The 10,744-nt window shown below is 40.5% G+C and overlaps 1 protein-coding gene across 2 annotated transcripts in view; it reads left to right on the top strand.

The window, feature by feature from the left end:
- DIP2B (disco interacting protein 2 homolog B) overlaps nt 1-10,744 on the top strand; it is a 264,125-nt gene that overhangs the window by 220,037 nt on the left and 33,344 nt on the right. For both annotated transcript variants that reach the window (XM_023513708.1, XM_023513709.1), the window contains exons 23-25: nt 3,047-3,248; nt 7,986-8,095; nt 8,216-8,296. In XM_023513708.1, coding sequence (XP_023369476.1) covers nt 3,047-3,248; nt 7,986-8,095; nt 8,216-8,296 — 393 coding nt within the window. The remainder of the gene's footprint in view (nt 1-3,046; nt 3,249-7,985; nt 8,096-8,215; nt 8,297-10,744) is intronic.

Genomic DNA, 10,744 nt, shown 5'->3' on the forward strand with positions numbered 1-10,744 from the left:
ATTGTTGTTTGGCGGGTCCGGGCTGGGGATTCGAACCCGCCACCTTAGGTGTACGTGGCTGGCGCCTTAGCCAGTTGAGCCATAGGCGCCGAGCTGCAATTTCTTTCTTATTACAGAAAAATGAGAATACCTGAAATTTCCCAAGAAGTGTTACTTTTCTCTGGAAAGCAACTATAGAAATTAAGTGCTGAGCCAACTTACTAATTCAAATTACTTATTCTTGTGAGATCTAATTTGGGCTTAAAATAAGAGGCTGTTATTTTCCTATTTTTTTAACTTCTCAATGTGGGGCATTTGGGTCCACAGTAGTAAGGATACCATATGTTCTAATAGGTTAGAGGCCTGAGGTTGTTAATTCTGGATCTGTGTATGATATAAACTAAATACCTAACTCAGCACCTTCTAAGGAAATGCAGTTAGTAGATAACTTAGCAGTGGGAAATCCAGGTTACATGTAGTACATTTGTTAACTTTCTGGGTACTCTAAAAAAACAGAAACTTAGGAACTCTGCCAGATGTTCCATTTCCTAGTCATTTGGGTTGGTTAGTACGATGGTATAAGGAATACCATTTTCAGGTTTATTCTTTGCCTTTTAAAATTGTTTCAATAAGTTGGGCATGGGCTGAGCGTGGTGGCTCATGCCTGTAATCCCAGCACTTGGTTGGCTGAGGTGGTCTCGAGCTCACAGGTTCGAGACCAGCGTGAGCCAGAGCAAGATCCCATCTCTAAAAATAGCCGGGTGCCTGTAATCCCAGCTACTTTGGGAGGCTGAGGCAAGACAAGCACTTGAGCCCAAGAGTTTGAGGTTGCTGTGAGCTATGATGTAATAGCACTCTACTGAGGGTGACAAAATGAAACTATGTCTGAAAAAAAAAATTAGGCTGGGCATGGTGGTTCATGCCTGTAATCCTAGGACTTAGGGAAGCCAAGGCAGGAGGAGCACTTGAGGCCAGGAGTTTGAGACCAGCCTGGGCAATGTAGCAAGTCCCTGTCTCTGCAAAAATTAAAAAATTGGTAATGATGACCTGGTTGGACTAGAGTCTCTGAGCTTTACTATGAGGAGCTTTGAAACCACCTGATCTGTTCATTGCCTCCTCTCCATCCTGTCTGGTGCCCCCCAATGTGTACACCTTCATATATTTACTGCCATCGGCCTATATGCTTTTAATATGTGTTCCTTTTAAGAAATTTCAGGATTTTGCTGTCACAAAGGATGTCCTGTAGCTGGTATTGAGCAGATTTTAGGAACTTATTCCTGTATTAACCTGTGTGAGCAGCTGTAGTTATATTGGAGAAAAATCTCACCCAGAAATTTTGGGGCACTTAGATAGATAGCTTTCACTTTATCTTGTACAACTATCTGGTTTTCTCTGAAGAATTCCAATAAAATACTCTAAAGCAAAAAGAATTTTAAAATTATCTGAGTATGGTGGCATGCACCTATATTCTCAGCTACTTGGGAGGCTGAGGCAGGAGGATTGCTTGAGCCTAGGAGTTCAAGGTTACAGTGAGCTATAATCCTGCCACTATACTCCTGCCTGGCTTGTCTTTTAGAACTGACCTTTGTGACTGTTCATTTCCCTTCTCTGTTTATATCTCCTATTCAGTAAGATGTATGGATAATACAATAGAACCTTCCTAATTGGTGTTAATAGTTGGTCAGCATTAAAAGGTGGTTGAAACAGAAAATCATAAAAATGAGAAATTCTTCAAGTATTAAATTTTAATACAAAATACAAAACACATAAATATGTGATTCATTTGATGTAGAGAAATGTGATTATGGGTAAACTGATCTGAGTTCCAGATCAACTTACTTCCATAAACTATATCCAAATGCATTATCTTTGGTTTCTAGTTTTATTTTAAATTAAAACTAGAGTGCAAGTATTTGAAAACTTACTTTTAGGATTCACTTGCCCACACCTATATCAATAGTAGTTTTTTAGGAGCTCATATTTACTGTCTTTCTAAAACATAACTCTTGGCTGGGCACAGTGGCTCACTCCTATAATCCTAGCACTCTGGGAGGCCGAGGCAGGAAGATTGTCTGCCCTCAGTAGTTTGAGACCAGCTTGAGCAAGAGCGAGCCCCTATTTTTATTAAAAATAGAAAACTAACCAGGTGTTGTGGCAGGTGCCTATAGCCCCAGCTATTCAGAAGGCTAAGGCAGAAGGATCACTTAAGCCTAAGAGTTTGAGGTTGCTCTGAGCTATGATGACACCATGGCACTCTATCAAGGGCGATAAAGTAAGACTCTGTCTCAGATTAAAAAAAAAAAAGAGTCTAAGTCTTTCTGCTTTTCTACATTTATATCTTACCAGTTGATGTAATATTTAATTAAACTGTGTGAACACAATAGCAAGAACAATTGTCATAAGCAGTATAGAGAGGATCTTGTGGCCTCCTATGCTCAGTGTGCTGTGGGTCAGATACTTTGCAAAGGGAAAGCATGGTAACACGGTGAATCACTTAAGTGGAGCCCATTTAGAGATCTGCTGTTATGTTCATGATAAAAATATTATGGATTATATGGGATAACTAAAAGATTAAAACACCAAAACAAACTTATAGGTTTTTGATATTGTCATTTAAGAGAGAATATATTGAGGCTTGCAAATCAGTACCCCCCTCTGCTCATTTAGATTTTTAACTTTCTGGGGTTTTTTTTGAGATGGGGTCTTGCTGTGTTGCCTAGGTATCTTTAAATTTCCAGAGATCGGCTTGGTGCCTATAGCTCAAGAGGCTAAGGCACCAGCCACATACACCAGAGCTGACAGGTTTGAATCCAGCCTGGGCCTGCCAAACGACGACAACTACAATAAAAAAAAATTCTTTTCTTTTTTCAAGAGATCATCCTTCCTCAGACTCCCAAGTGAGCCACCACATCTAGCTGAATGATTACATCTTTACAGCTACGTAATCTTAATGATCTACCTAAAATGGGCATAGAAAAATCTTACCGTAAAAAAGTTGATTATGTCAGGAGTATGTCAGGTATAGTAAAAGTAATTTCGCTGAATATTTCTCTTTGTATTTTTCTAGGCAATCGATAGCATTCATCAAGTGGGGGTTTATTGTCTTGCTCTGGTGCCTGCCAATACACTGCCAAAAACTCCACTAGGAGGGATCCATATATCTCAGACGAAACAGCTCTTTCTGGAGGGATCTCTACATCCTTGCAATATCCTCATGTGCCCACATACATGTGTGACAAATTTGCCAAAACCCCGGCAAAAGCAACCAGGTAATATGCTGGCTTCTAAGACATAACATTAAAATTGTACCTTCATAAAGCTGAGTTCTCTTATCATGATTCTTTCTCTGGAATTAGATTTTACAAAGATAGTAGTACAAGAATAGCAAGAACTGAGACCCTGCAGGATAGGCTTCTTTAAGTGTACTAGTGTCTCCCTCTCATGAGTAATTCTCAATAGTATGTCTCCATTTCCCCTGGATATAAGGTATAACACAACATGATCAGAATCTCACTTGTTGTTGCTGTGTGATCTTAATCAAGAAATGTATAAAAAAGAAGATCTTAAAACATATTCCCTGCCTAAGCATATGACAGACATATAAAAACACAGAAATCCTTCTCTATTTCAAATCCTGTGACTGAAGTCCTACATTCATCATATGGGTAAAAGTTTATTTTAAATAGCATTTAATCTAGGATTCTTGCAACAAAACATTCATGTTATAGTATGCATTTAAAAGATACAGTCTAGGGCGGTGCCTGTGGCTCAAAGGGGTAGGGCGCTGGCCCCATATGCTGGAAGTGGTGAGTTCAAACCCAGCCCTAGCCAAAAACTGCAAAAAAAGATACAGTCTAGAGACATAGTAGATGCTTAGAATAGGGCTTTTGCACTTAACAATTTTATTAAATGATATATCCTATATAAGAGATTTAGTCCTACGCTCCCATAACATCCATTTCATCCTATGTGATGAAAGCATTATATTTAGATTACTATTTTTGCTTTTACTTATGACGGGCTGCTAAGATCTTGGTTGGATGCATATAAATAAGTAGGACCAAAGCGGTTTGAAAATCATGGTATAGACCCAGCCATGGGCATGGTGAGGGAATAGCATGAGAGTTTAGTGTTTAAGAAGAATGCAGGAAAGTAGAGAGGTAAGGAGTGAGGTGTCAGAGGAAAGGAGAGAAGAAAGAAGGTGGAAAAGGTATTAAGGCAGCCTGGAGGCAAAGTCTCCTTGAGATGCCTATGGGAGCTGTTCTGGAATGAATGAGAATGCATTAATTAGGACTGGTATTAGTTGAAATTTGCAGAAAAACTTAAACAGGGAGCACGTTTACTTTTCTCTCAGGCAAAAGAAATTCTGAGCTGGGATGGTCACTCACTCATGTTCTTCCAGCTTCCCATCTTTTTGTTCTGTTGTTTATTCCACTGTCATTACAGATATGTACATAACAAATGACCCTAAAATCCAGTGCCTAAAATAACAAGTGTTTATTTATCACTCATGGGATGTAGATTTGCTGTGATGCTGCTTGGCTGGGCTAGGATCAATTGGACTTGACTTGGGTCCAGGTTGAAGGTTAGGTTCCAAACTGTTCCATGTGTCTCCTCATCATGGGACCAGCCACTCCCTGGGCCATATGTTTCTCGAAGCAGATGGCAAAAGCAAGAAAGCAAGCCAAAGCACAGGAGCGTATTTAAAGCTCCTGTTTGTGTCATGTTTCCTAGCATTTCATTGTCCAAAACAAGTCAGACCAGCCCAGAGTCAGTGGCACAGAGAAGTTTGTCCTCCCCGCAACCCTACAGCTAGGATAGGAAGGAAAGGAAGGATTGTGAGAAAATGAAACAGTCTGCCACAGCCATCCTTTGCATACTGGCTCAGGGCCCCACTGACAAATAGAAGAAAAAGGTAAAGAAGGTTATTTTCTTCCCTTTAAACATTTTCTAGAAATTACACATATTGTTGCTTTTTACACATTTTTCTCCCACATCACAGAATATCTTTATTACAGGTACATGTCCAGCTAAAAAGTAGAGGTTCCTTTTTTAAGGAAGAAGAGAATAGATATTAGAATGGATAACTGGCATTTTTGCCACAGAAATTTACAGAGTTTTGCAGGGGAAAATATTAATAAGAAGGCATATTTACATGTACAGCAACGTCTGCAGTTAGCTTCATGGAATTAATACTTTCAGTATTTTCTAATCTCTATGACCCATAGACTCAAGAAATGCACACAAGGCTTGGTGCCTGTGGCTCAAGTGGCTAAGGCGCCAGCCATATACACCTGAGCTGGCGGGTTTGAATCCAGCCCAGTCCGGCCAAACAACAATGATGGCTGCAACCAAGAAATAGTCGGTCATTATGGCAGGTGCCTACAGTCCCAGCTACGTGGGAGGCGGAGGCAGGAGAATGGCTTGAGCCCAAGAGTTGGAGGTTGCTGTGAGGTGTGATGCCACAGCACTCTACCCAGCGTGACAGCTTGAGGCACTGTCTCAAAAAAAAAAGAAAGAAAGAAATTCATACAAAATGACCTCCGGAAATCGCTGCTGAATTATTTTTGTTGTTTTAAACTACTCTGTAGGCTTGGCACCTGTTGCTCAAGTGGCTAAGGTGCCAGCCACATACACCAGAGCTGGCAGGTTTGAATCCAGCCTGGGCTTGCCAAACAACAATGACAACTACAACCAAAAAATAGCCAGGTGTTGTGGCAGGCGCCTATAGTCCCAGCTACTTGGGAGGCAGAGGCAAGAGAATCGCTTAAGCCCAAGAGTTGAAGGTTGCTATGAGCTGTGATGCCACGGCACTCTACCCAGGGCAACAGCTTGAGGCTCTGTCTCAAAAAAAAATAAAATAAAATAAACTACTCTGTAAAATCCACTTTTTTAAATGTCATACTTGGGTGGCGCCTGTGGCTCAGTGAATAGGGTGCTGGCCCCATATACCGAGGGTGGTGGGTTCAAACCTGGCCCTGACCAAACTGCAACAAAAAATAGCTGGGCGTTGTGGTGGATGCCTGTAGTCCCAACTACTTGGGAGGCTGAGGCAGGAGACTTGCTTAAGCCCAGGAGTTGGAGGTTGCTATGAGCAGTGACTCCACAGCACTCTACCAAGGGCAATAAAGTAAGACTCTGTCTCTAAAAAATAAAATAAAATGTCATACTTTAGGCCAGGTGGGGGTGGCTCATGCCTGTAATCCTACCACTCTGGGAGGCTGGGGCAGGTGGATTGCCTCAAGCCTCACAGGCTTGAGACCAGCCTGAGCCACAGCGAGACCTTGCCTCTAAAAAAAAAATAGCCAGGCATTGTGGCAGGCACCTACAATTCCCAGCGATTTGGGAGGCTGAGGCAAGGGAATTGCTTAAGCCCAAGAGTTGGAGGTTGCTGTGAGCTGTGACACCATGGCACTCTACTCAATGCAACAAAGTGAGACTCTGTCTCAAAAAAAAAAAAAGCCAACAATAAATTTTGTTTTGTCAACTTTTTGCCATTTTCTTAGTTCCACAAAATGGGGTTTTAATCTTTAAGTGACCATTAAGAAAGGTGTACAGCATTCGTATATGTTTTTACTGGGGGGCTCTCCCTATTTATTTGAAATGTCAAACCTGTGAGAAAATTGGAAGAATAGTCCAGTCCACAATTTACCAGTTTCTGACATTTTTTCACTGAGCTAGCTCTTTGAAAGCAAATTGTTACAGACATCATGACACTTCACCCTGAAGTATTTCAGACAAATTTTTCTTTTCTTTTTTTTTGAGATAGAGCCTCAAGCTATCCCCCTGGGTAGAGTGCTGTAACATCACAGCTCACAGCAAACCTCCAACTCCTGGGCTAAAGCGAGTCTCCTGCCTTAGCCTCCCAAGTAGCTGGGACCACAGGCACCCGCCACAGCACCCGGCTATTTTTTGGTTGTAGCCGTCATTATTGTTTTGGCGGGCCCGAGCTGGATTTGAACCCGCCACCTTAGGTATATGTGGCTGGCGCCTTAGCCACTTGAGCCACAGACGCCGAGCCCAGACAAATATTTCTAAAGAACAAAAATAATCTCCTAAAATTTTCCTCCTCAACCACAATGCCAGTATCTTATTAAGAAATATAGGCTTGGTGCCCATAGCTTAGTGATTAGGGCACCAGCCACACGCACCAGGCTGGTAGGTTAGAACCCAGCTTGGGCCAGCTAAAACAGCAATGACAACTATAAAAACAAACAAACAACAACAACAGCAGAAAAAAAAAAAAACAGGTATTGTGGCAGGCACCTGTAGTCCCAGCTAGTTGGGAGGCTGAGGCAAGAGAATCACTTAAACCTGGAGTTGGAGATTGCTGTGAGCTGTGATTTCACCACACTCTACTGGGGGCTACATAGTGAGACTCTGTCTCCAAAAAAAAAAAAAGAAAGAAAATTTTAGAAGTTCCCAACCCAATTTTGTCTTTAAGATATGGACAGTTTCTGTTGTTCTATAGAGTGTTCTACAATTTGGATTTCATTACTCACTTTTAATAAAGCACTTTCTGATATTCCTGGTGAACTCACTCTTAGTCCTCAAAGATGGCAGATTTCTTTCCAAACCAGATTCATTCTATTAAGCCCCTTTAGGAGGTGGATCATAATTGGAGCAGGTAAAATTTATGATAGGAATCAGTGCAACCAGTTGTCTCTCTCCTTAGAGAGAAAACTTCTGAATACCCAAGCTACGAGTAGCCCACCTGCTCCTCTTTACCCTAAACCTTTTTTCTGTTGTGGTCCTACTTTGTTTTTTTCTAGCACTTCCCATTACCTGAGTTTGTTTATTTGTGCATGTACTTCTCGATTGCCTTTGTCCACTAGGATATAAACTGTTTGTTTTTATTTTCTGCTGTGTTCCCAGAGCCCAGAAGAATGCTCGGTCAATGTTGTTGAATAACATTTTAACCGGTTTAAGTCAGTCTGGAAATGCTTTGGGGGACACATAGGTGAATTGCTGTCTCCAGCTGAGTTGGTTTTTACTTTTGTTTACAGGTGTAGGCCCTGCTTCCGTGATGGTTGGGAACCTGGTTGCTGGAAAGCGCATAGCCCAAGCTGCTGGAAGGGATCTGGGGCAAATTGAAGAGAATGATTTGGTGAGGAAGGTAAGCATTCCTGAATTGTTGATTTCTTAAAAACAAGTCAAAGATAGCAGATGGAGAACACGTTATATAACTTTTTAAAAGTTGCTGACCCTGTGTCTTTTTTCTACTTTATGATTTCAGCACCAGTTTCTGGCAGAGATTTTACAGTGGCGAGCCCAGGCAACTCCTGACCATGTACTTTTCATGCTGTTAAATGCCAAGGTATTAAAAATTCAATTGTATGTCTAATCAGCTCATTGCTGTAGGAGTATTGTAGACACTCTTGATCTCTTTCATCAGAAAATTTCCGTTGCCACCTCTGAAGAGGGAATTACTGCTTGCTTTTTGTTTTGGCATATGAGAATAAATTAATTCAATTTCTGTAGGGTTGCAGTGATACCTCCTGGAGCGATATTTAATGGTGCCTTATATTATAATGAAGTCTTCTTTATTTGGTTCTAATAGGAGCAACAGGGCCAAGAATGCAATTATTATAGATACAGAAATGTGTAGAATGCATTGTCATAAGGTTTCTGACCCAGTGGACTTTTAATTCTTTGGTTTCTTCCAGGAAGAAAATGATTATAGACAAACATTTTGAAAACCTAAGTTATTTTTAAGTGCATTTAAGTGCATACTTAAATGATTTATTGCTAACAGATAAAAAGCAAATTGAAAATTACTCAGGAGTGCATTTAACTACTCATTTCAATGGTTGGTTTGCCATAATGTATTTTTTTAAGTTATGCCTTCTGCGGGAGTCTCGTGAGTTTTGTTTATTTTAATAGCTGAGTCATAAGTACTGTGACCATGTGTATAGCAATATTTTTTCACTAGCAAGGGAAACACTAGAAGGATCTATGGGCTCTCTTACGGGACTTACCCGAAATGCCCCCATTTGCCCCATACCCCTAGAAACTGATTAATTTTTAAAAAAGAATTTATGTAATGATAGAACTTCATAGAAATGTGCTTTATAGCTTAGTAAAAAGTCATTAAAACCTTAAGAAGCACTCTTTTTTTTTTTTAATGTCTGGTACTTTCTCTGTGAAGAACCACTCTTTTATGATAGAAAATTTGGGGACTGACTTGTTCTACCTCAACGTGAAGTGGACTTCTCTTAAGCCTATGGACTCGTTAACGCCCTTATATTTAGCTAAGAAGATGTCAGTTCAGCTCACTTCCTTATACTACTCCCAAGCTTGGTTAGCTATGGTTAAAGTTATGGCATAGCCAACCAAGCGTGGCACTGTGACATCCATACCTCAAGTATTTGTTCAGGAGCAAAAGTTTAAGTTTGCTTCATGGCTAGAGAAATAATACATAAGGATGACTGCATAAGGAAACATAGTTCGTTTATTCTTCTGTGTATTCTAGTATTTTACCTTGGAGTAGCCCAGACCATCAGAAAGCTCAGTAACCATATAGCAGTGTTCCCTTATACCCAGAACATCATTTTTACTGAACTTTAGTTTGCTGTTTTGTACCATGGACCAAAAAAGAAAAGTGTTATAAAAAATGGTTTTATGGGCTCAGCACCTGTGGCTCAAACAACAATGACAGCTACAACATAAAAAGTAGCCGGGCCTTGTGGCGGGCACCTGTAGTGCCAGCTACTTGGGAGGCGGAGACAGGAGAATTGCTTGAGCCCAGGAGTTGGAGGTTGCTGTGAGCTGTGATGCAACAGCACTCTACCCAGGGGGACAGCTTGAGTCCTCAAAAAAAAAAAAAAATGGTTTTATGGATTAACCCTGACTTGAGCCACAGGGATATTTCTTGTAGTGTTAAAGTAGTTCCCTCTTATTCATGAGGGATACATGCAAGACCCCCACCCTGTGCCTGAAATTGCAGATAGTACTGAACCCTATATATGCTACTTTTCCCTGTACATACACACCTATAATGAAATTTAATTTATAAACTAGGCACAGTAAGAGATTAACAATAGTAACGAACAATAAAATAGGACAGTTATAACAATAAACTATAATAAAAGTTATATGAAGGGCCGGGCACAGTGGCTCACACCAGTAATGCTAGCACTCTGGGAGGCCAAAGTGGGAGGATTGCTTGAACTAAGGAGTCTTTGTTATAATACATAGTTCTTACACAGATGCTTGCTTTATAATTTTAAATTAAGTTATATACTTATTTTGTGCACTTTCTTTATGTGTGTTGTGTTTTACAAGGGAAAAGGATTCAAAAGACCTTTAAAGAGTCTTGTAGAAGAAATTATTCTCAGAATCCGGGATAGATGGCCATCTTCTTATCTACTGATCTTTATTATTAGATAATGGGTTCTGATTCATTGCTGCTATTTTAGTTTACATCTTTACCATTAGAATACTGAGCCAAATTTGTGTTTTACACACAGCAAATGTATGACCACACGGCCAGCAGCTACTAACCTCACTCCTGCCCTCATGGTACTTTTTATTTTTTTTGAGATGGAGTTTCTCTCTGCTGCTCTGGCTAGAGTACAGTTGCATCATCATAGCTCAGTTTAACCTCAAACTTCTGGACTCAAGTGATCCTCTTGCTTCAGTCTCTTGAGTAGCTAGGACTATAGGCACACATCACCTAGCCTGGCTAAGTTTTTTTTTTTTTTTTTTTTGCGACAGAGTCTCACTTTGTCACCCTCGGTAGAGTGCTGTGGTGTCATAGCTCACA

This window comes from Otolemur garnettii, unplaced genomic scaffold (assembly GCF_000181295.1).
Source record: "Otolemur garnettii isolate 467f Iridium unplaced genomic scaffold, OtoGar3 scaffold00043, whole genome shotgun sequence".
Classification (NCBI taxonomy): Eukaryota; Metazoa; Chordata; class Mammalia; order Primates; family Galagidae; genus Otolemur; species Otolemur garnettii.